Source organism: Capra hircus, chromosome 8 (assembly GCF_001704415.2).
Source record: "Capra hircus breed San Clemente chromosome 8, ASM170441v1, whole genome shotgun sequence".
Taxonomy (NCBI): Eukaryota; Metazoa; Chordata; class Mammalia; order Artiodactyla; family Bovidae; genus Capra; species Capra hircus.
Genome location: NC_030815.1, coordinates 52,007,244 through 52,034,139, shown reverse-complemented (window position 1 = coordinate 52,034,139; position 26,896 = coordinate 52,007,244). Strand labels below are relative to the sequence as shown.

At 37.7% G+C, this 26,896-nt stretch overlaps 1 protein-coding gene across 3 annotated transcripts in view; it reads right to left on the bottom strand.

Annotated features, from left to right (window-relative positions):
- PCSK5 (proprotein convertase subtilisin/kexin type 5) overlaps positions 1-26,896 on the bottom strand; it is a 505,527-nt gene that overhangs the window by 225,014 nt on the left and 253,617 nt on the right. For all 3 annotated transcript variants that reach the window (XM_005683789.3, XM_013965990.2, XM_005683788.3), the window contains exon 10: positions 8,892-8,995. In XM_005683789.3, coding sequence (XP_005683846.1) covers positions 8,892-8,995 — 104 coding nt within the window. The remainder of the gene's footprint in view (positions 1-8,891; positions 8,996-26,896) is intronic.

The following is a 26,896-nucleotide window of genomic DNA, read 5'->3' as shown; positions in this document are numbered from 1 at the left end:
TAATTCAATATTAAATGTTGTATGAGAAAGATGCATAACATGTAGATGATCAAGTTCCCTGAGTGTCTACCAAGAAGGAAGAGCTGTGCTCAACTCTGTATATGGTACTGTTTTCCTTCTTATTCCCTTTGCCACACACTGTAGCTAGGATGAATGGTCTTCCAGCTTTTCCTTGATAGAGTCTTAGCATGTGCTATATACCTGGCCTGAAATGTTCTTTACATCTGGTTAGTCTTTTGGACCATCCCCTTACTCCTCAAAGTCTCTCCTTAAATTAGGTCTTTTGCCTAGTATGTAAAGTTTAAAAAGTTGTAATTTGTCCACACAGAAGCTTGTCCATGAATATTCATACCAGCTTTACTCAAAACACCCCCAAATGAGAAACAGTAAAATTATCCATGGAAAGGGGAATCTTCGTGCACTGTTAGCAGAAATGTAAATTGGTGTAGCCACTATGGAGAAGAGTATGGAGGTTTCTCAAAAAAACTGAAACGAGAACCACATGATCCACTAATTCCACCCTTGAGTACATATCCAAAGAAACCAAAGCACTAATTTGGAAAGGTACATGCACCCCAATGTTCACAGTAACATTATTTATAATTAGTAAGATATGGAAGCAACCTAAGGGTCCATCAACAGATGAATAGATTAAGTAGACATGGTATATATACACAACAGAACACTACTCAGCCGTAAAAAAGCATAGAAGTTTGCATTTGCAACAATATGGATGGACCAGGAGGGAATTATGCAAGTAAAATAAGTTAGAGAGAAAGACAAATACGGTGTGATACCACATATATGTAGAACTTAAAAACTAAAACAAACTAGTGGATATCACAAAAAAGAAACATTCACAGATACAGAGAACAAACTCACAGCTATCAGTGGGGAGAGGGAAACAGGAAGAGGTGAGATACTACATACAAAATAAATAAGCTATATTGTACAACACAGGGAATATAGCCAATATTTTATAACTATAAATGGAGTACAACTTTTAAAAGTTGTGAATCACTATGTCATATACCTGGTGTTTGCATAATATTATAGATCAAATATATCCCAATAAAAAATAAAAATTAAAATCATCTATGAAATAGTGAATGATAATACAAATTGTGGTACATTCTTACAATAGAATATAGGTCAGTAATAAATAGAATAAACCCCTCATATACTTAATGATATGGATGAACCTCAAAAAAATATATGGAGAGAAAGAAGCCAGTTTCAAATAATCCTATCTGTATGAAAGTCTACAAAAGACAATCTAATCTATAGTAATAGCAAATATATCTGGTTGCACAGGGTGGGATTGAGGAGGTGGGGGGTATAAGAAAGAATGCAAAAGAAATTTTTGGGGTGATGGGAATGTTTTACACCTTGGCTGTGGTGATGGTTATATAGATGTATACATCTATACATTTAAAATAGTACTTCTTATAATATGTAAACTCACTCCAATAAAGTTAAGAATGTATGCGGATTTCCAGATGTACTGTTTATTTGTTTATAAAGCTGGGATTCAATCCCAGGTTATTTGACTTTGGAGCCCATGCTCCAAACTACTATGCTAAGTGAGTTTTTTTTTTTGTTTTAAATTAACATAAGAAAATCACTGTTGAATTTTAAAAATCTCTGTAAGAGAATGTGCATGTATGTGTAGCTAAGTGTTTTTCGATAAGACAGCCTTGGCTTAAGTCTTTCAGGCATCTTATTTTAGAACTGGATTCAGAATCCAATTATTAGTGATTCATATGAATCCATTTCCTTACTTCATGGTTAACAACACACTTTTGGTCTGAAATAGCACTGGCCCTGGTTGATCACTCCCTGTAATTACCAAGTTTACAGCTTGATGATTTTTATCTTTGTCTAAAATATCAATTGTAACCACAAAATATTAAGCTTTGTTAACATGAAGGATAGCCAAACTCATTTGCTGAAAGAAGAGTTTTAAAAATACCTAAGTCCAGCCTGATTGGAATTAGCAAAATTGGGTTTCATCAGGTGATAACACAAAAAGAGACAACAACTGTCTCTTAAGTATACAAATTTTGCATATTGTTAAAAAATCAAATCTTATGCTTGTAGCTTTTATACTGTACATTAATGGCTAAAGAGTTGACAGGACATTTATAACTAGAATTAGTTCAGATTTCTGTCATTAGTTCCTATGCTACAACAAATTTTCAGGATTTAGTAGGTTGACGTCAAGGTGATATTTAAACATGAAAATTAATTTGCAAAACAGTAGAGCTGTGTTTATATATGATTATAGTATAGTCATTGATATGCAATTACGGAATAAAAGGAAGACCTATTGTGCTAATTTCATTACAAAAGCCTTAATGCATTTTGTCTTGCTGACTCAGATAATTTAATTAACTTCACCCCTAAAACAGGATTCGAATTCACAACGTAGTTCTGTATCTTTATCCTTATTTTGCAGTAGAAAGCTGTGACATATGAAAATACACTTGAAGAGTCTTATCTTTGTCAAGGCTCTTTTTATGTTTGGTATTTTCCAATTTCAAAGCACTTTTCATTCAACTCAGCCTTCTCATTATGTTTGGTATTTTGTTACCCACATTCTAAAAACCCAAGATACAAAAACTTTAATTGGTTTCTTCAAAGGCCAAAGAAAATATCAATAACAGACTCTCTACTAGAATAAGGTTCTTAAGACTGTGGCAAAACCACAAAACTACTCTAAACATAATTCCCTTCATTAACTAATTATATCTGGTAAAGAGGAAACAGTCATGTAGTACAACCATCATTTTAATTCTATTTTGAAGAAGGATTTTAAGTGTGAAACCACATACATTTAAAACTTCTGTGTGCAGGGGTATAAAACAAAATTATCCCCAAAGTCTAACAAACCTAACACTACCATTCAAAGACCAGCAATGAGAAAACAACATTTTGTTTGCATTTTCATTAGCAGAAAATATTTTTAAATCTCACATATTTAGTATGTATGAATAGAACACTCTGATGGGGCAAGTGAGCACTGTGAATACAAGACTCCAGATTGAGCAGTGATCAGGCAGATGGCTGTCAGGGGTCCTATATTGCTGTTCCCAGGTAGATATTTAGGTACATCATCCGAGAGACAAAAGAATAAAAGTAAAATCCCTAAATTATGTGTGATTCATATCTTTTTTATAAATGAGCAAGAAGGTAAGCTCATATATTCAATGATCAATAAATGCAAAATGAAAGGTTTTAAGTTAATATATTAAATAAATACGAGTTCATAGAGTACAATGGAATAAAACTCAGAATCGTGAAAGAAACTCAGGTAGCATTTCTAGGGAGCAAATTTTATTAGGTAGGATCAAATGTATTTATATACCTCTCGGCATTTTAAAAGAACTAAATGCTTTATTTCTGAAAACAGGATTGGGACCGAAGTCAAGCATCTGACTTGAATATCCCCCCCTCTCGACACTGACCAGATGAATAACATTTCACTTTGACCTTTTTTTGAAAACTTGATGTGCACATTTCCAATTAAGGTACATTATGGACTTTAAACATAGCTACCAACATCACATCAGCATGCTAGGTGGCAAAGATAAAATGTTATTTGTACAGTGAAATAATATGATAACAATATAGCTTTACTCTTTCAAATGGTAACACATCAGATATCATTTATATACGCAAAAAAAAAAAAAAACCCACACATTTCAAAACCTTTCGTTTCAAATCAACACATGGCATGCTTAATGGTTTCAGCACTTCTAAATTCTTTTTAAATAAGTGTTACAAACTGAAAGCAAGACAAGTAGGTATTAAAAATATATTGGAACATCTTAAAATTACTAGCCCTACCAGTAGAAATAAAATGATGGCAATTAAAAGTAATAAAGGTTATTAAAAGTTAAGGGCCTTTGAGGCTAAGAAGTCATGTTAGACTGTCAATTGTTTTCCCCAGTGGGAAATCAGTTAGAAATAAAAATTTAAAAATCTAGTAGTTTAGTTGTGGTCAAAGAAAGAGTCAGTGGGGGATGAGGAGGTTTCAGCAACATGCTGGTAGAAATAAAGAGACTTACATAGTCTGGGAGGGCAGTGAAATGGAAGGCGTGGTAACCTCGCTCACTTAGTTGTCATTTTGATTTTCAATGACATTTTTTTCTTTCTTTCGCCTAGTAAAGATGACAGAAGTTCCTAATTTATTATCTGACGTCTATTCCTGTTCCTAGATTTAAGAGAGTTTAACTGTATAATATCAAGTTATCATATCGAAATACAGACACTTTGAAAAAAAAAACTATAGCATTGATGTTGCATGCATTCAATTAGACTTCTCATAGCTGCATCAGCAAACCAGCCTTATGGACGCGGGGGAAAGATTCAGTGAGCACAGCCCAGGAGACTGGGGGAAGAGATGGGTAGGAAATAGGTAGGGTCCTCAAATTTAAGCAGAAAGAGGGAGGGGTTCTTCCTGAAAGGCCCTGAGCCATGGATTCTAGAAGAATGCAGAATTCAAGCAAGCCCTCTCTAGGGCCCTAGGATCCATACACCTTCTTTGTAAAAACAGAACTCGTCAAAATGTATGTGGCATGCCACAGGAGAGATTCTTTCATTAGCCTTCTGCTGCTCAGGCTGGGCTGCATTTTAGATGGTGAGAGAAGGATCACTGACACTTTTATAAACATGAGCCTGAAAGACTGATTGGATTTGACTGGAGGGAGAAAAAATTACAGCGTAAACTTCTGTTTCTGTAGGTAAATCACACTGCAGCCAGATCACAGGAGGCAAAGTCATAGGACCTGGACATTTCCTTCTGCGTCTGCTCTTTGGGTGTGCTTCATCATGTGTTGGGCTGGCCTGCTGACAGTGTGCAGGAAATATTTGTGAATAAGTAAATCAGGAAAAGAAAGAAAGTGAAGTCGCTCAGTCGTGTCCGACTCTTTGCGACCCCATGGACTGTAGCCTAACAGGTTTCTCTGTCCATCGGATTTTCCAGGCAAGGGTACTGGAGCAGGTTGCCAAATCAGGAGACTACGTAAATTAAATTCCTTGAAGAAAATCACCCAGATGGCAAAACCCTCACTTCAATGGTTGATTTGCACATTTTAAGGAGCACGAGGGGGTTATTAAAAAGAGCAGAAAGAAAAAAAAATAGAAAAGACATTTCATAAGAGCAAAGGGAAAAAAGGAGAAAGCAATACTAAAGAAACTCCCAAACAAATAATTGAATGCCAAAGTTGTCTCCAGGCATTGTAAATGTTGGTCAGTAGCAAAGATACTGGAATTTGGATTTTAGTTCTCTAGTGGCAGATAACACATCTGTTGATGTGGTTTCATGCAAATACTTTCCTATTTTCATGCATAATCTCAGATTATTTGATAGATGCATCATATTTATTCCATTTATTATTAAACTATCTTGGAAGAGGTTTAAAATCAAAAGGTATTATCTGAAACTTAGGTAGGATTATTCACAGGAGGAACATATCAAAACAACATCCAGTTAGTTTTCATAGGTATGTATTCCTTGAATTATGTTTATTTTAAAAAACAGATCTTCTACAAAAGGTATTTTATCTATATTAGATTATTATTATTATTATAAATAAGCAGCAAGATAGAATCATCTTAGTTCAGTTAACATTGTTAAAAGTTAAGCTACCATAACATAAAAATGTTGATGAGTGGCTTCCAGGTTTGGGGCTGCCTTCACTGTGAACGGATCTCACGGCAGGACTGTTTATAAATTGATCTCACTGTAAGGAGAGTGCAGAGAAAGGGGAAGAAAGTTCTCTGCATCCAGCTTATCTGTAACTCTGTTCTCAGAGAAACGCACAGAGGAGTCAGTCCTCCCTAGGCAACTTCCTTGCCTGAATGCAATCTGTCCATGCCAGTTAATGGAAGCCAGCAGTTGATTCTGGAAGGAATGTCCTTCCAGGGGCTAGGAATCCAGGCCCATAACACATGTAGGTAAGAGTGGATCAAGTCCGCCTTGAACAGAGACCCACATCAGTCTAGATCTGATAGTATCTGGGTCTGTTCTCTAATTTAGATGGACCACACGTGGGTAGGTTCAAAGATATGTAAGGATGCTGTATGAAAGGCACTTGGCAGGGTTTGGGGAAAGACTGATCTGTAGGGTGCTGGCTTCTCCCAAGTTACCAGTGAGAACTGACTATCAAGTCTATTGATGGCGAGACCCCCAAATCCAACTGGTTGCTAGACTGAGCTGTCTGCTTTACCAGGTGAGAAAGAGGAAATCTGGACATTAATCCTGACAGCCCCATTGCAGAAGAGTACCTGCCAACCAGTTTATGAAATTCTAGTGATTAAAAAAACAAACAAACCCAATACCCTACTCTTCATACAAGTTAAATCACTCAACATGAGGCCATAGGAGCAAGCCCAGGGAAGTGCAGGTGTTTTCAGATTTGTTTCGTACCTACATCTCACTCAGCATTAGGACCAAGCCCAGTGGTAAGGGAGCACACCCAGGGTTGCAGGCTTCTGTTTGCAGGCAACTTCTGTTGCCTAAGGAGAAACACTTGGCCGTGTGTTCCCTCTAAGTAAGGCCTGCAAAAGCTGGCTGACCTAATTTAAAATATGAGCTCTCATTGCATGAACATTTTCCAAGCCTTCCCTATTTTTTGTTCATTCAGTTCTTATTCCATAAAGTCAGCCCATCTTTATCCAGTCCTAGTGACCTGCATTCCCCAACCCTTGCCTGCCAGAGCACGACTCCTCTCCTGCTAGCCTCTGCCTTCATTGCTTTTATTTGTGGGATTCTAGGGAGGGGATGAGAATGCTTAGAGAAGGGAAGAAAATGTCAAAAATTCTTCTTCTTATGATCATGTTTAGATGAAATATGGGGCTCACCATCAACAAAATTACAAAACAATTCCGCTGGGAGTCCAGACCATTCAGGGTAATTCATCTATGAAAAAGCGAACTTTAATTGTTACTCTTGGCAGTAATCTAAGAGAAGAGTGAAATAGTATACTAAATATTGCCACGTGCAATAGTGAAACGCTCTTTGCCCCCTGCCAGAAGCAGTGGATAGCCCCCTTCAGACTCAGGTTTGGATCTGGTGAGATTCACTCTAAAGCCTCCGCTTCCCCCTCTCCAAAACCAACAGAGGTTTTCAAAAGAGTTGCGTTTTTTATTAGAACCATTTGCTCTTTTTAAGTTGCCAAGAAGGAATAAGTAAAACTAAGACTTTTATTTGGGTTAAAGTTGATTCCTCAGCTTCATGGAGGTCAATGTACTTAGTCTATGAACCTTCTACTAAGAAGTTCATTGCAGTGTTGAACCAACCAAGGTTATGTTTTCATCCCTTCCCCCACCTCATCTTGCTCCCCAAACTCAACCCCTTGACTGCCTGAATTTATAGTAGGGGTTGGAAGCATGTGGAAGCTAATCAAAAGGAAACATACATATGGCAAATTACATCCTGGATTTTCTCGAACAACTGAACTTTCAAATGTTTTTTTTATGCTGCACATAGCATTTACTATTTTGGGACTGTGTCTTGATTTGGGCTTCAGAAAATATGATCCCAACTAGTATTTACAATGCTTTCAATTAAAAGCTCATTGAACACTGCTGCATTAAATAGTTTACAAGCATGGAAAGGTATTTGATAATACTCAAAAGAAGAGGGCTAGTCTTTATCTTTTCTAAAAGTGAAGTCTTCAGTGAAGATGTTAGTCAAAGAACTCTCTTATATGGCACTGGTTAACTGGCATATTGAAAGGTTTTGGCGAAGCATGAGACTCCAATAAGCTCCTTGCAAATAATTTTTAAAATTACACGTTACATTTTCGGCATGAATATTTATATACATTGAGTATAATACACTATGGATATATGGATTTCATACATAAGATATTCTATGTAGTTAATATTATTTAGCTTCTAAACTAAGCTGGGGAAGTTAGGGCCTGGAAAAATTAAAGGACTTGCCCAGGATTATTCAGCTTATTACCAATGATCTGAGGACCAGAACTGCAATTTTTTCCTTCTGTTATGGAATACTGTTTTTCATCTATAGGGATATATAATGATACAAATATTATTTGGGAATAAATGTAAGTCTGCAGATATGACAAAAAGTAATCTTTGTTATAACTTAAATCAATGGTTTAAAATTTAGGTTATCTGAAACCTGAGTAAAGATACTAAACTGTAGGACATCCATTTTATATAATTATTTTCTTTTGATTATAGCATATGTTACGGATGACAACAAACAAAATAGTTACTGTTAGTAAGATAGTTTGAGGGAGCTATAATCCTTATCAGCCATGGGAAAAACAGTTAGCACTTATTATAGCCTGTGTACACTTGCATAAGACTGCATTATGATGCTTCAGAAGAATTTATTAGTTTATGTAAAGTAATATCATAGAATTAGGCCTGTTTTCCTATTTGTGGAAGTTTGGGGGAAAACAAAAACAAAATATATAGAAAGCATAGCCTACCAACTAACAGTGCTACCCTCAAAGGAACAAAAGATACCAGCTGTTATTAACTGGAAGTAATCACTCCAGAAGGTAAGGAATTTTTAAATTCATTGTTACAAATATCACTCAGATAATCAAGGACAGCAAATAGTAAGCTAACGAGGAGCCTCATAGGTCGACAATACTTGGGAGATGGTTACCTTTAAAAAATCTGACCTATGATATGGGAAGCCAAGGAAATCTGCCATAGATATGTTGTTTTAATTTTTTCTAAAAGAGGAATCTGCCTTTTTAATTTTTTTGCTAAGAGATCAACCTCTTCCTGTGTCAGTACAAAATGTAAAGTTTCTGGGGAGGGGTTCTGTTTCCTGCTCTCCATTTAAAATGGGGGAAAATAAAAATATTTTGCCTGTGACAGAAGATGAAAGAAGTTCTCACCCTTAAAACCAGCAGCATTGGTTTTCCAGTCATTAGCGTTCAAATGTCCTGCACGGGAAGTCCTGACAATAACATGCTGCACGTCTCTCCAGGTCAGAAACGGACTGGGGAAAGACAAGGTAAGAATCATTGTACCAAAAAAAAAAAGATGGGGGAAGCAGAGAGTCACAAGCAAATTAAAAAAGCAAAAGCAAAAGGGCAAAGTACTAAAAACAAAGGGTCAGCGATTTGGGTCTGGGATAAGCGAATGCCAAATGCCGCTCTTGTTTTCCACTTGGAGAGGTGACGTTAGTCTTAGGGAGGCAGAAAATGTAACCTTTAATTTGAGAAATAGTGTGATACTAGTATGTAAGGTTTTAAAAGGGTGAGGATATTCAGTTTCCTTAAAAAGGCTCCCAATTCTGGCCCTGTCATCCTGTGTGCAGGATCTTGCATCATCGTTAGAAAATTACACCAAGCTAAAGCCAAAACTGAAGGGCTCTTGAACATTGCTTGTTCACTTATTTAGCCAGGCAGTAGACTTGTAATTTAACAAAGAACTTAGCAATGTTAACCATTCTGGATGGATGTGTGGGATATGAAAAAAGTCTGAATTGAAACTGAGTCTCCATTTTCAGTGTTCTGAAGGAAAGAGGATGTGGTACAGAGCCCAACGCTGGGCACCAAGGCACAGACAGCTATGGGAGTGATTTTAATTTGCAATAAACAGTTATTAAATTATTGAATATATATTATGGCTGCTGGCACAGAAGATCACAGACACTACTGAATGGAAGATACTTTCATCAAAGAACTACAAAACTAATAAACACACAGAAAACAAATCTGAGTACATATTCACAGTCTTTCCTTCTCTTTCAAAGAACATGTTATTTCCTAGAGAGCATTTGACTCAGTGCCTGCAAGAAATTCTAATCAGGATACTTATTCAATTCAATCTTGAATGTGAGCTATGACTCTTTTCTTTTCCTAACTTGGAAATATGGCAACTTATCATGCAGCTTGTGTGGTTATTTTCTTTGCTTCTCATCTACCACCTTCATTTTAGAAAGGATATTTGCAAGGGATGGGTCAGAACATTTGGAGGAGGAGAGAGAATGACTCGCTACCTCCCTTGAGATATGACAGGGGCAGGTGGTAATCTCTGCACCCCCTCATATGGGCATGTATGTACTCTGGTATGTCTCCATGCAGACAGAGAGCCCGCTATCTTTACAGCTAACTTTCACTGATGAAACTGCACACTGCTTCACTTGATACTACATTTTCTTATCATACTCACCACATCCATGTTTTTGAGGGTGGCCTCCTAATGAGAGGGGGCCCAGCGACCTTTTTCTGGCTCCTTCATTTTCTATCTATGTGAAATTGACTTTTCAAAGAGTCAGTTTCCCCACTTAGAATGTGGATGCTAACATCTACTTTGTTGTACCAACTGAATCAAAGTATGGTTGCCCTTTGATCAATGTGGAGGTTAGGGGTACCAGTCCCTGAACAGTCAAAAGTCTGAATATAACTTATAGCTGGGTCTCCATACCCATGGTTCTGCATCCATATATCCAACCAACAGCAGGCTGTGTGGTACACAATTAGTGAAAAAAAAATCTGCATATAAACAGAACTGTGCAGTTCAAATCTATATTGTTCAAGAGTCAACTGTCATGCCAAGTATTTAACCTAGTTCCTGGTGCATAATAAGCCATTAGAAGTGGTAGACAGTACATCATTTTGCTAAAATTAATAGTCATAGTTCCTATTTAATGATCTGAAAATAAAGGAGATGGGGATAGAAAAGTACTACAGAGTTCTTATACCTTTTTGTTATGTTCTCAGATGAAAAATGAGAGAGAGAGATTACTGTCATTTCCAAGGTTTCCATAGGGAACAAGATAGGATCCCGACTATTTTGTAAGACTGCATTAACAAAAGAACTTACACCAAGGAATTAAAACCCAGGCACATGAGTTTTAAAGATATGAGAACAATGAAAGCAGACTTGTTTTTGCTTTGTCTTGATACAATATTTGTTAGGAACCAACTTTAGAACCAGACAAGGTACAACAACTCTCAAGAAAGGGAGGGAGGTTGTGTGCCGGATCCCAGGAAGCAGAAGAATTCTGGTTCTAAAACAGTTAGCATATTTGGTTCTTAGCTAACTAATACTGAATCCACAAAAACACAACAACAACAAAAACCCTTGGTACATTCAATGCGTTACAGTCAGGAAAATTAGAAGAATGAGTCCATGGATAATTCTGAACACTACTCTCAACATAAGATGTTTTAGTTCTGCCTGAAATGCAATGTTACTCTCCTTTCCCTTTTCCAGTCTAGTTATTTGGGTGAGGGGCGAAAAGAACAACAAAAAGTTCAGTGTGGAAAGACATTCTAGTTACTTATTTATGGGAAAGCAAAATCCACTTAAGTGAACATGTATGCTTTTATTTTTTTCATGAGCAAACAGTAAGATACCTAAAAGTACACTTGGATTTGATAAATATATCTAAATCAACCTTGTAATTTTAAAATAACATTTAACACACAGTTGAAACTTTCACATAAATGTTGCCCTTCTGGGGATAAAAAAAAAGAAATCACACAAGTTTTCTTGTTACCTATCACCAGGGTAAAATTCCTTTAGAAATATCAAGCACACAGTTCTGACCATTGGGAAATCATTTCCCCAGTGACCCTTAGCATTAAAAATAGAATAATAATAACAGAACAGGAAACACTTATCTTCTACCTTAGGCACTTGTATTCAGGCACATTCAGGAAGTCTCCTGCATTCAATTCAGCCTGAAGAAATAAGAGTTACTTGCTCTCATGCTGAGTTGCAAAAACTAATTCTTCTTGGAGTGCTCATAATTAGAAGGGAGAAATTAGCTTCAGGAAATTGAAACTACACGTGGAAATAAGGAGGCATTCACATAATTTTACTGTGACATTTGATAATGCACAACTTCAGAAATGATTTAATTTCAAAATTTCCTCAATTTCACCAAAATAAAGTGAGAAAGATAATAGGGGAAACCAATGTGTTTTTGAAGCAGTGGTGTTCCTACCTGGGAGGGTAATTGATCAGCTCGGGAAATAGCCACAGGTTAAGTGACTAGTATCCTGAGAGAACTCTTATTTATGAGAAAGTCTGAGTCACATTTTATGACCTACTTGTTTCATGCTCACAGGGATGATGTAGGAGTGAAGAAGTCATCAAACATGGAATAAGCCACATACAGAGCTAAAGCAGGCTGCCCTGTACCGTGAATACCACAGTACCTGACAGTAACAGAGGGCCCCCTGAAACTTACCCTATTCTGCCAATTACCCAGGACTCACACTCCACTGGCCTCTGACAACCAGCATGCCTCTCACAGCCAAAGCCTCGAAAGCTTTAGGGCAAATAACAATAAAAAAAGCCCAAAGTCTAACCAACCTGGAGAAAAAGAGTGGTACCTCTCAACTCTGAGCCCAGTGACCACCAATCTCATAGTAGGCCACCAGGAAAAAAAAAAGAAACACCACCGAGAGTTATGCCGCATACCCCTTGGGTTTCTTCTTAGAATCATTAACAATTACCCTTGGCCAACAATATACACATAAAGGTCACATGTATAAATGCCTGCAAAATGTGGCTAACTAGTGATGACCTTTCAAGACTACGTGATTTTCTGAGGAGTCCTGTATGTGTCATCTTTCCCTGTAAGGGATTTTTGCAACCTTTGATGACTTCAAAATAGTACCCAACATTTACTGAACACTTGGCCAGGGGCAGGTACTCAATGCTGTATGTGTACATGTACTGTGTAATCTTAAAAAAGCATATGATAGAGGTAAAGTTTTGATTCCCATTTCACAGATGACAAAAGTGAGACTGAGTTCCACATAGTAACTCAAGGACATACATACAGGTAGGTTGTGGTAGAGCTACAGTTCCAACCAGCTGCACTCGGCTGCAGAGTGTGCAGTCAATTGCTATTTAATACCATCTACAGATAGATCCATGAAGCTGAAACCAAAGCACACACAGTGGGTTTTCAGGTGGTTCTCTAACAGCTGGGTAAGGAAGCCAAAGACGGCACATCCTGTCCTCATGGCCGCACAATTTTGTTTCCACTCTGTCAATCTCAACCCAGTTGGCTATGTTTTATTTGCCACTGAATTCAGGAGATTCTTGAGCCTGCATTGAGTTTTCAGGTTCCAAAGGCCTAACTTTGCCACACTTTATCAAAGGTAAACAGAAAGATACTGAGCTAGGAAAAGCCATATTCCTTTTCTAAAATAATATTTTATACTAGATGTCATAACATCCTATCATTCCTCAACATTTGTTATGAACCGGTTGCCTTGCCTGACACACTCACACTTTGATGTGGTTTAAAGCCTGGTTAGGTAACTCCTCTCCAGTTAGGGAGCCTCGGCTGAACCTCATCCCAAACACTTCCAGTGGCCAGCTGCAAAAACAGGATGGGGAACAACACTATCATTACCTGGTGTTTGTGCTGCATTTTTGTTCTGAGCTGTTCAAAGTATTTCGTGGGCCCAACAACAGGTTTAGAAGAAGTAGGACAAATCCTGGTAGAGACATTCTGTCTAGTGCTCCTCATAGGACGTCTAAGTGCAACTGTTTCTGTGGCTAAGTCACTTCAGTCATGTCCGACTCTATGCGATCCCATAGATGGCAGCCCACCAGGCTCCCCCGTCCCTGGGATTCTCCAGGCAAGAACACTGGAGTGGGTCTAAGTGGAACTGCAAGCATTAAAAAAAAAAAATCTCTCCCCAAGAGTTTTCCCAGATAATTCTGCAAACATGTGAATAAATCTGTACTTGGTGGTCCTTAAAAATAAGAACTAATTTTAAAACCCAAATGACTGATTCACCTGCATTTATTAAAAAGAAATAACAACTCACCTTTCCCTCAAACCCCTAGATGGATCTATCATTAGAGGCAGTTTAAGGACAACTGATAAAAAGAACAACCAATGCACATCTTATTACAGAAAGAGACTAGATCAATAAGAGGAGCAACAGCAAATGCAAATAATGAAAACCGTTTCTGAACAGGATGTGCATGTGTGTGCTAAGTTGCTTCAGTCATATCTGACTCTTTGCGACCCCATGGACTGTAGCCCGCCAGGCTCCTCTGTCCATGGGATTCTCCAGGCAAGAATGCTGGCACGGGTTGCCATGCCCTCTTCCAGATCTTTCCAATGCAGGGATTGAACCTGCATCTCTTATGTCTCCTGCATTGGCATGTAGGTTCTTTACTACTAGCACCACCTGGGAAGACCCTAAACAGGACAGTCTTCTTTAAACACAAGAGTGAGTCCATCTAATGCAATGATGAGAGATCACGTGGACCAGACCTATCAGGAAACAGCGTGAGCAATCACCATCATCAAATATCCGACTTACTAAATAGTCAACCCAAAATCTGAGACCAAAGCAGTCTCTTTTTATGTTTCCTAAGATTGTGTAAAAGAAAAATGGGAATAAGTAGCCAAAAATGAATGTCATTGTACAGATGCTAAATAAGTCTGCAATTATGCAAAAGGATTTATTGTGAGTTAGAATAACCAAGATGTGGCAGAAGTGTTTAAAGCATGCAGAGACTGGGAAAAACATTACTCTGACTGCAGCCTATGTGTGCCAACAATGATTCAACAGAACTTTCAACAAAGGGCACCAATCTTCTTTTGTCAGGTAATGAAGACTCCAAGGGGATCAACAGGTGGTGAGTCCCACTGTGAGCAGGAATATATCACTAAAAGGCGTGTACTTGTTTTGTGTTCTAAATTTATTCAAAAGTTCTAGGCCTAATGTTGGGTTGTAAGTGTTTAAAGCATGCAGAGATTGGGAAAAACATTACTCTGACTGCAGCCTATGTGTGCCAACAATGATTCAACAGAACTTTTAACAAAGGGCACCAATCTTCTTTTGTCAGGTAATGAAGACTCCAAGGGGATCAACAGGTGGTGAGTCCCACTGTGAGCAGGAATATATCACTAAAAGGCGTGTACTTGTTTTGTGTTCTAAATTTATTCAAAAGTTCTAGGCCTAATGTTGGGTTGTAGTAACAGAAAACACAATCAATAATACCTCAAGATTTAGAAATATGACTTGTATTGGTATCACTTGGACCCCTGCTTCTGATCCATCCACACCTGAACCAAAGCAGAAAAAAGAAAAAAAACTCGTGCGAGATCAACTAAGTAAAACTTTTGTTGGAAAGTCGGTGTCTAAACATATTTAAGACAGCCCTAATTTACAAAGAAAAATTCTGTCATTTAAACTGAAGTGCTTTCTTTCCATTTTAGATCCTGGCTTATCTGTAGGATTTGTCATTACACCTAAAAGACATCGATTAAGTTTCCTGTAGCCTTGCAAAGATGTTTCGTTTATAAGCTCAATAATCGTTTCCTTGAAGTGCTTTGTTATGTAAATGCTTATGGAATAAAATCTGATGAGAGGTCAGGCACAGGTACTCTAAGCTGAGATCACATGCACTGAAATCAATTCATAGTCATGGAACTTTCTTTCCATCTGCTCTGTGGTACCCTCAATTTTCTCCAAAAATATTACCCTGAGATCACAAATTCTGGCCATTCTAAAGGCCTCTCTCCTAAAAGGAACCGTCTTACCCAGTTGGTGGGAATGTAAATTGGTACAGCCACTATGGAAAATAATAAGGAAACTCTTAAACAACTAAAAATAGAGTTCCCATATGATCTAGTAAGTGCACTCATGGACATATATCTGGAGAAAACTCAGATTCAAAAAGCTACATGTACCCCTACATTCATAGCAGCACTAGTCACAATAGCCAAAACATAGAAGCAACCTAAGTGTCCACTGACCAAAGAAAATGTATATATGTGTACACACACACACAATGGAATATTACATGTCCATAAAAAAGAATGAAATAAATAATGCCATTTTGCAGTGACACTGATGAACCTAGAGATTATCATACAAGTGAAGTCAGACAGAGAAAGACAAATATCACATAATATCACTTATATACAAGAATTTTAAAAAAAATGATGCAAATGAACTTGCAAAACAGAAAAAGACCCACAGACATAGAAAACAAACTTATGGTTACCAAAGGGGAAAGGCGTGGGTGGGGAGGGGGCCATAAATTAAGAGTGTTGGATAAACATATACACACTATTATAACTGAATCACTTTGCTATACACCTGAAACTAATACAACATTGTTAATCAACTCTGCTTCAATCAAAAAAGGAAAAAAAAAAAAAAAAAAAAGGCCTCTCTATGCAACCACAATCGGGAATCTAGATATGACTCTCATTTTTGTCACCAAACTTCGAAATTGTTTGAAGTGGACAGAATATATTGGTATTAAAACTTTCTCCCTAAGTTTATCCTGGTGAAGCTAGGAGAAACTCTAGTCTGGGACAGAAGCTGGAGGACACAGCTCACTCCTTCCTCTCTGCTAATTTTGTAGGCTATCCAGCGCTGGGCATAAATAAATACATTTAGTCTAAGCTAATTGATCCTGTCCCATTGGAAGACACTATGACTCCCATTATGTATTTCTCATTTAAATTTGTTCTCAAAATAATATGAACATAGCTTTCAATCACATGAGATTTATACCAATCTCAATATTGACACATGTGTTTTGGAGACAGAAAGACTTGTAGTTAATGATGATCTACTGCTTAATAGGTCTGTCACCCTAGATCATTTACTAAAACCTTCTGGACTCAGTTTCCCACCTGAAATGCAGAAACAAATTCACCACCTCAAATTCTTGGTTGCAAGAATTTGAAGTAGTGAATATGAAGTGCCTGGCATATAACAGGCTCTCAAAAACTATAGTTGTTATGATTATTTGGGAGGAACAGCTTATCATCTTAGAAAAATTTCGAAGGACCACTTTTTGAATTCATACTAACATTTGATGAACTTCCATTCAATTAAGCTGTTTTCCTCTATCCATCGGGTTGCAAAGAGTTGGACATGACTGAGCAACTAACACTTTCCTTTATGCTCCTAAATTTTAATATTATGTTTTTAGTTTCTATAATAGTTGAGCAAAATAGCATTTTCAACACCTTGACATATTTCTGTTTAGTGAAATAATAATGCTAAGATGTGACAAAAGTTCTGGTTTTAAAAACTGATGTTGGAGGCAGCAAGCTGACTGGTTGGGAAAGAACTGCTTGTACCCATTGTGTTTGTAAAGAATCCTATTTGCGGAAAGATCTCTTTTGATGGCTGGACACTGATGTGACATTGTAGAAAATGGTAAAAATGTTCTTTGATTTGATATCCTAGTGCTTTTTAAGTACCAGATGTTAGAATGAAGACTGGACATACTTATTCGCTTAACTGAACTGCCAGACTGAAGTGTTTTTGAAACTTTTCTATGCAGTTCAAGGATTTGAAGAGTTCTCACCTCAAAAGCCAGCAGGTGAACCCATGGATAGGCAGCAAAAATATTCATTGCATCTCTGTTATTACTATTATTTTAAATCATAGAATTTTTCTCTCATTATTTTTTCCTGTTAAACACAAAATTAAAATGATCATTTTTTTATGCTTTTTGACAAACTATGTTTTTAAATGGAGGCTTTCAACATTCAGCTTTAATTTTGAACTTAAAATTACTAAGCATTTTGGATTCTAGAATTTTAAGTAAATGTTATTCTATTTTAGACACTCTTGGTTTATTATGTCAACTCCTAACAATTTTTCTAATTATTAGACTTCAATAGGAACAGAAAATATTTTTCAAAAATTTCATGCTACACACACACACCAAGGAAAAGATCAACTAAGATGAACAGAAATCTACTAAAATAATTTTGAGGTATTTCAAATAACAATCTTGGCAGACATGATTGGATTGAAAAAAATAATGTTTTAACTTTCCCATACTTCACATTAAGAAAACAAAGTTGACTTGTCACCTAAGGGAAAGTAGATGAGCAAAAAGTAACAAATTCCTCAAACCTCAGCCCTGTCTTCCTATCTGTCTCCCGAATTAAAGAACCAAGATATTAATGGACTGAAAAATCAGGTAGGTAATTCCCTACTATACAAGTACTCTTTTTTAAATTTCAAGGCAGTCCATGTACTAACTCTGATATCTCTCCTGTCTTTATTATCAGTGTCTCAAGAACCAAGATATTAATGGACTGAAAAATCAGGTAGGTAATTCCCTACTATACAAGTACTCTTTTTTAAATTTTAAGGCAGTCCATGTACTAACTCTGATATCTCTCCTGTCTTTATTATCAGTGTCTCAAATTCCCAGAAACTATGACAGAAAATAAAGGATAAATTTCAACTTTCTTTTTTATTGTTTCCACTCCTCTATATGGTGGGATGCCAAAATCTTTCCAGTGAGGAAAGACAGACCTCTGACTAATAAAACATAAGTGGGAGTCTATTGAGCATTTCTGAGATAGTCTCTGCTTTCCTGCTGCAGGCAATGCCTGATCCTCCTTCTCTCTTTCCTTCCTCTTTTTACTTGAATGCAGACATGGTGGCTGGCACTGCAGCAGTCATTAAGGGAAGGTCAAGAGATAATACAGATTTGGCCTTGGTAGCCTTGAGCTTCTAAACCAACATCTTGACTTGAGGATATCCTGTTATACTAGCCACACTTAGCTACTAAATAAAATTCCTAAAATATATATCTCCAAAACTATGGAATATTAGACAGCATTTATTGAGCACTCACTATGTACCAGGAACATTGTGAAAAGTACTCAATATTTATTTTTCATTTCTTTCTCACAGGTACCATTATGAGACAGGTACTACTTTTATTGCTGAAATAAAGGCATCCAAATAAAGAAAGTTTAACAGTCCTGTTCAGGGTCACATGGTTAGCAAGAGCTGAAATTGGCTACAGGCAGTCTAACTCCAGAGCTCTAGATCTGACCTATTCCACCACCATGTCTTGTGCTGGATGAGGGGCCACAAGGGGTAGAGTCAGCGTAACAGTGCTGACTGGCTAGCAAGCCTTCAGTTTGATAGTAGGGGTAGGAAATGATCCTGTGCTCAGTCAGCAGCCTTACTTTGAATGGATCTCTGCCAGCATCTCAGAGCTGACTGAGGATTTTGTCCCTCATCCCACAATTTAATGGCAGATTGGATTAGATCCATGTCTGGATGCTAGCCAGAGCAGTTCAGCATAATACCCTTTTTGAAGCCAGAGTTTCTCATTGAGGAAAAAAAAAATTAAAGCAAAGAATGGAAACAAAGAAAGTAAGGAAGTAAAAAATTTAAAGGTAAAAGAAACATAAGAGGAGAATGTAAAGGACAGGAAAGAAAAGGAAGCTGAGATGTCAAAACAGAAGCTGAGAGAAAGATTACAAAAGAGTATAAAGTGGTATTAGCAAAAGCGGAGTTTGCATTGGAGGGAACAACTTGATACAGGTATGGATATTGGGGAGCTGATGTGGAGAACTGAAATAATGATGTGGGATATGAATGTAAGAATTTTCCACAATTCTTTTTTTTTTTTTAAGGAAAATAGTGAAAGGATGACAAGGAAAGAAACAAATGATAGATTCAAAAGACAGAAAACAGAAACCTGCATCAGGAAACTAGCTTTGTCTTCCTCTGAGAACTGACATCTACTCGTCTTTACTGTTTATTCATCAGATGTTCTGCTGTGTATTTTGTATACATTAGTTCACTTAATGCATACATAACAACTCCACGAGGTAGACGGTATCATTTCTCCATTTTTACAGATGTTACTGAAAAACCCAAATGTTTTGGCTAACCTATAGGAATTAGGGTTTCAAATAGTTGAATATCTTTCTCAAAATCGTAACAGTGACAACCAGAACGGGACTTTGAAGCCAGGTCTCTTAGACTGCAATCTTTGAAGGCCTACGGCAGACTCTATCAGGAATCAAAATCACACCTGATTAAAGATGTCCAAGAGAAGCTGAAAGGACACAATATGTTTCAGGAAATAACAAGAGTTGCACCTCCTAGACTCCCACCAAATAAAACGTAACTCTCAACTTCTAGGTTGTGACTACTATTTTATATTAACACACTTCAGAATTCATGGATTACCTAAGGAGTTTTGGAAGAAAAACTGAACATACACTAGGCCATCTCAACGACTGGCCTGATGAAAAAACAATACTTCTTAAAACACTGCCATTGTTTATCTGACTTTATTATCTGACCACAATGCAGTGAAAAAAAAGTCAATAGTAAATCTCAATAGAAACAGTTTGTTAAACGATTAACACTACTATTCTCAACTGTCATTCTATCAAACAGGAAGACGTTCTTAGAAAATAATGACATGCAGCCAAAAGTATGTTCAGAGGTAAATGTCCATTTCTAAAAATTGTATTAATGTAAAAGGAAAAATAAATGAACCACGATTCAACCAGTAAGATTCATAAAATAACAAAGAGTGATCTTAAGGAAAACAAGAAACAACAACAAAATAAAAATGCAACCAAAGAAAAAGAGCATTACTGAAAAGTAAATCTAAGTACTGACCTTTTAAAAAACAAGAACACAAACATCTAATAAAGAAAATAATATATGTGTATGCTAAGTCACTTCAGTCATGTCCGACTCTGTGCGACCCCATAGACGGCAGCCCACCAGGCTCCCCTGTCCCTGGGATTCTCCAGGCAAGAACACTGGAGTGGGTTGCCATTTCCTTCTCCAATGCATGAAAGTGAAAAGTGAAACTAAAGTCATTCAGTCGTGTCCGACCCTCAGCGACCCCATGGACTGCAGCCTACCAGGGTCCTCTGTCCATGGGATTTTCCAGGCAAGAGTACTGGAGTGGGGTGCCATTGCCTTCTCTGAATACATGTGTATATGCATATTAATATGATTCTATATAATAAATATCTTCTATTGCGATAACACCAAAATCACAACTAGCTGTTGAACACCATTGACAGGGGGATGTTGGAAAACAACAAAAAAGATAACCCCCATGCAAGGACAAAAGGGAAGATGCAAGGAGATGGCTTTCTGTATGCAGGACAAGAAGCAACAGTTCAAATTTGACATGGAACAATGGAGCGGTTCAAAATTGTAAAGGGAGTACCTCAAGGCTGTATATTGTCACTCTGCATATTTATGTCTCTGCATATTTATGTCTCTGCATATTTATGTCACTCTGTATATTCTATGCAGAGTTCAGTTCAGTCTCTCAGTCATGTCTGACTCTTTGAGATCCCATGGACTGCAGCACACGACAGGCCTCCCTGTCCATCACCAACTCCCAGAGTTTACTCAAATTTATGTCCATTGAGTTGGTGATGCCATCCAACCATCTCATGCTCTGTATTCCCCTTCTCCTCTTGCTTTCAATCTTTCCCAGCATCAGGATCTTTTCAAATGAGTCAGTTCTTCACATCAGGTGGCCAAACTATTGGAGTTTCAGCTTCAACATCAGTCCTTCCAATGAACACCCAGGACTGATTTCCTTCAGGATGGATTGGTTGGATCTCCTTGCAGTCCAAGGGACTCTCAAGAGTCTTTTCCAACACCACAGTTCAAAAGCATCAATTCTTCGGTGCTTAGCTTTCTTTATAGTCCAGTTCTCACATCCATACATGAGAACTGGAAAAACCATAGCCTCGACTAGACAGACCTCTGTTGGCAAAGTAATGTCTCTACTTTTTAATATGCTGTCTAGGTTGGTCATAACTTTTAACTATAGCATATACATAAGTATAACATAATATGCAGAGTACATCATGTGAAATGCTGAGTTTGATGGCTCACAAGCTGGACTCAAGATTGCAGAAGAAATATTAACAACTTCAGATATGCAGATAATACCACTCTAATAGCAGAAAGCGACAAGGAACTAAAGAGTCTCTTGGTGAGGATGAAAGGAGAGTGAAAAAGCTGGCTTGAAACTCAACATTCATAATACTGAGATCATGTCATCCAGTCCCATCAGTTCATGGCAAATAAATGGGGAAAAAAGTGGAAACAGTGACAGATTTTATTTTCCCAGGCTCCAAAATCACTGTGGACAGTAGCTGCAGCCATGAAATTAAAAGACACTTGCTCCTTGGAAGAAAAGCTATGACAAACCTAGAAAGTGTATTAAAAAGCAGAGACATCACTTTGATGACAAAGGTCCATCTAGTCAAAGTTATGATTTTTCCAGTAGTCATGCACAGATGTGAGAGTTGGACTATAAAGAAAGCTGAGCACTGAAGTACTGATGCTTTTGCATTGTGGTGCTAGAGAAGACGACTCTTGAGAGTCCCTTGGACAGCAAAAATATCAAACCAGTCAATCCTAAAGGAAATCAGTACTGAATATTCATTGGAAGGACTGAAGCTGAAGCTCCAATACTTTGGCCACCTGCTGTAAAGAGCAACTCAGTGGGAAAAACCCTGATGCTGGGAAAGACTGAGGGCAAGAGAAGAGGGTGACAAAGGATGAGATGATTGGATGGCATCACTGACTTAATTGACATGAGTTTGAGCACACTTTGGGAAACAGTGAAGGACAGGGAAGCCTGACGTGCTGCAGTCCATGGGGTTGCAAAGAGTCAAACATGACTTAGTGACTGAACAACAAATATAATAATGTTGAGAACAAAAATTATTGCCTGCCATATCAGTCAGTAATCACAGGCTTCTCTCGTGGCTCAGTGGTAAAGAATCCACTTGCCAATGCAGGAGACGCAGGTTCAATCCCTGGGTTGGGAAGATGCCCTGGAGAGGGAAATGGCAATCCACTCTAGTATTCTTGCCTGGGAAATCCAATGGACAGAGGAGCCTGGGAGGCTATGGTCCACACTGCAGCAAAACAGTCATACGGGACTTAATGACTAAACCACAACAAATCAGTAATCAAAGGATATTGCAGCCATCAAGCCATCACATTACAGCCACCCCCATGGTAAGCCCTGAGGGAATTCAGGACAGAAACACAGTGTCCATCATCAACAGACCCTGCAGCAACCCCCTCCCCTTTCTGCCCTCAGGTAGCCGAGGTACATATCAAAGGAATGATTTCAGGGAGCCCAGACGCTTGCATCTTCTCATATATAAAAAGCACTAAATTCCTGAACTTGAAATATCTGATTTTCTTTAATTAGTAATAATTATTTGGTGTTCCAACTATATCCTGGCTCCCCACCTTGCCTCTTTGGAGCAGTCTTTCAGAGCTATCTGGGATGCCATGTCCTGCGTTTATGTCCTCAGTTTTGTCCACTGAATAAAACATTAACTCTCAAGTTTTAGACTGTGCTTTTTCAGTCGACAATATACAGTCTATCTGTCTGTCTATCTATCTATCTATCTGTCTATCTATCTATCTATACATACACATACTGGTATCACATACAATTCAATTGCAGCTTTACATATATATATGCACACTCACAGATATATGTGCGCATGTGTGCATGCATGCTCTGTCCTTCAGTTGTGTCCAGCTCTTCGCAGTCCTTTGTACTGTAGCCCACCAGGCTCCTCCATTTATAGGATTCTCCAGGCAAGAATGCCAGAGTGGGTTGTCATGCCCTGCTCCAGGGGATCGTCTTGATATACATAATTCTCCATCTATCTATATATCATTGGCTAAAATTTTTAAAAACTCATATAAAATGGACATCACTCTGGAGAATATAAATGAAGAAATTAAAATTGAGAAAATTTACCAGAGACATGCCTTTCAAAGAGGCTCTAGAGCCAGATGATTTCCTTTAAACTTATAAGGACAGCAATCCTAAGTGTCTCCAGAGGAAAAAATATTGCAAAATTGCACAATTTATCTTGTGAATTTTACATTGCTTGGTATCAAAAACTGGCAGAGACAGAGGCCAGCTTCAAGGTCAAATAAATCGGGGTTAGGAAGTCTGGCTCTTCATTTATTACCTATGTTACCTTTAACAAGAGGAATAAAAAAAAAAAAAGAATACTTTAAAAGGTTCTGTTTATCTGCCACAAGTACACGATTATTATTACCAAGCTGCTACCAAGAACACACACACATTATTCATTAAAAGAAATTATAAATTTCTACAAAGAAAAATACACACAAAAGCATAAAATATTGTAAAGCCAAACCAGTAGCATATTAAAGAACTAATTTAATTCATGAATATAAGAATAAAATATATTAAGAAATCTATTATCCTAGTAAGTCACATGAACAATTCTAGATGAGACACTATATATTAATCTCAACAGATACTGAGGAAAAAATTGAAATTCCATTCTTAACAAAATCTTTATAATGCTGTGCTGCTATACAATTGGCTTTCTTTTTCTGACTTATCACAAACAAACATCAATAAAAAGTGAAAAAAAAAAGGTAAGTAAAAATACCTCCCAAAATCTAGTGAAAATCAGGACCAAGACATGAAAGCCTCCTGTCATTCTTGATATTTAACACTTCAGATGGTTAGTTAATAGAAATATTGTCATGGTATCAGCTTCCATATACCTAAATTTATTTAATTCTAGTCACAATCTGGTGATTCTAGGTTATTAACTCGAGTTTCAGATGAAGAAACTGAAACTGAAGGTTAAGAAACTTAGTTTTCACTTGCTCAAGGCTACACAGGTAAAACTGGTGTAGAGACGGGTTTGGAACCGCAATCAACCTGACTCCAAGAACTGAACTTACAGTGGCCAATTTATACAATAAGAACAAACATCAAAAATATTTAAATGAACAGAGGTAATTATTACTATCAGATGCTATGTATTAAAAAAAAACACCGCAAGGTAATCAGTTACAGTGTAATGTAATTAAAGAGGGAAGAGATAAGAAACACAGAAAAATAATAGCTCTGTAAGCAACCATCAATTAAAGGCATAATGAGAGTGAGAGTGAAGTCTTTCGGTCGTGTCCGACTCTTTGTGACCCCATGGACTGTAGCCTACCAGGCTCCTCCATCCATGGGATTTTCCAGGCAAGAGTACTGGAGTGGGTTGTCATTTCCTTCTCCAGCATATGGTAATAGCAAAAGCAAATACTGACTATTCTAAAAATATCTAATTCTCAAAGTATGGAACTAAAGACAAGTCTAAAACTTTGGAAAATCAACTTCTATAAAGAGATTAGGCTTCATGTAACTTTCATAAATTATCACTGGTACTGTTTTTGGAACAGAGCAAAATGATGCTAAATTTTATCTGGAAAGATGAACAGAATAATAATGGTCAAAAAGCAGGGTGACAAACACACACTATGGAGAACAGTATGGAGATTCCTTAAAAAAAGAGGAATAAAACTACCATATGGCCTAATGATTCCACTACTGGGCATATACCCTAAGGAAACCATAACTGAAAAAGACACATGCACACAATGTTCACTGCAGCACTATTTACAATAGTAGGACATGGAAAAGGAAAGATATACCCATGTGAATGCAGAGTTCCAAAGAATAGCAAAGAGAGATAAGAAAGCCTTCCTCAGTGATCAATGCAAAGAAATAGGGGAAAACAACAGAATGGGAAAGAATAGAGATCTCTTCAAGAAAATTAGAGATACCAGGGGAACATTTCATGCAAAGATGGGCTCGATAAAAGACAGAAACCGTATGGACCTAATAGAAGCAGAAGATATTAAGAAGAGGTGGCAAGAATACACAGAAGAACTGTACAAAAAAGATCTTCACCATCCAGATTATCACAATGGTGTGATCACTCACCTAGAGCCAGACATCCTGGAATGTGAAGTCAAGTGGGCCTTAGGAAGCATCACTATGAACCAAGCTAGTGGAGGTGATGGAATTCCAGTTGAGCTATTTCAAATCCTGAAAGATGATGCTGTGAAAGTGCTGCACTCAATATGCCAGCAAATTTGGAAAACTCAGCAGTGGCCACAGGACTGGAAAAGGTCAGTTTTCATTCCAATCCCTAAGAAAGGCAATGCCAAAGAATGCTCAAACTACCGCACAATTGCACTCATCTCACACGCTAGTAAAGTAATGCTCAAAATTCTCCAAGCCAGATTTCAGCAATATGTGAACCGTGAACTTCCAGATGCTCAAGCTGGTTTTAGAAAAGGCAGAGGAACCAGAGCTCAAATTGCCAACATCCGCTGGATCATGGAAAGAGCAAGAGAGTTCCAGAAAAACATCTATATCTGCTTTACTGACTATGCCAAAGCCTTTGACTGTGTGGATCGCAATAAACTGTGGAAAATTCTCAAAGAGATGGGAATACCAGACCACCTGACCTGCCTCCTGAGATATCTGTATGCAGGTCAGGAAGCAACAGTTAGAACTGGACATGGAACAACAGACTGGTTCCAAATAGGAAAAGGACTACGTCAAGGCTGTATATTGTCACCCTGCTTATTTAACTTATATGCAGAGTACATCATGAGAAATGCTGGACTGGAAGAAGCACAAGATGGAAATAAGATTGCCAGGAGAAATATCAATAACTTCAGATATGTAGATGACACCACTCTCATGGCAGAAAGTGAAGAAGAGCTAAAGAGCCTCTTGATGAAAGTGAAAGAGGAGAGTGAAAAAGTTGGTTTAAAGCTCAACTTTCAGAAAATGAAGATCACGGCATCTGGTCCCATCACTTCATGGCAAATAGATGGGGAAACAGTGGCTAACTTTATTTTTTGGGGGCTTCAAAATCACTGCAGATGGTGATCGCAGCCATAAAAGTAAAAGATGTTTATTCCTTGGAAGAAAAGTTATGACCAATCTAGACAGCATATCAAAAAGCAGAGACATTACTTTGTCAGCAAAGGTCTGTTTTGTCAAGGCTATGGTTTTTCCAGGGGTCTTGTATGGATGTGAGAGTTGCACTATAAAGAAAGCTGAGCGCTGAAGAATTGATGCTTTTGAACTGTGGTGTTGAAGAAGATCTTTGAGAGTCCCTTGGACTGTAAGGAGGTCCAAGCAGTCCATCCTAAAGGAGATCAGTCCTGGGTGTTCATTGGAAGGACAGATGTTGAAGCTGAAACTCCAATACTTTGGCCACCTGATGCGAAGAGCTGACTCATTTGAAAAGATCCTGATGCTG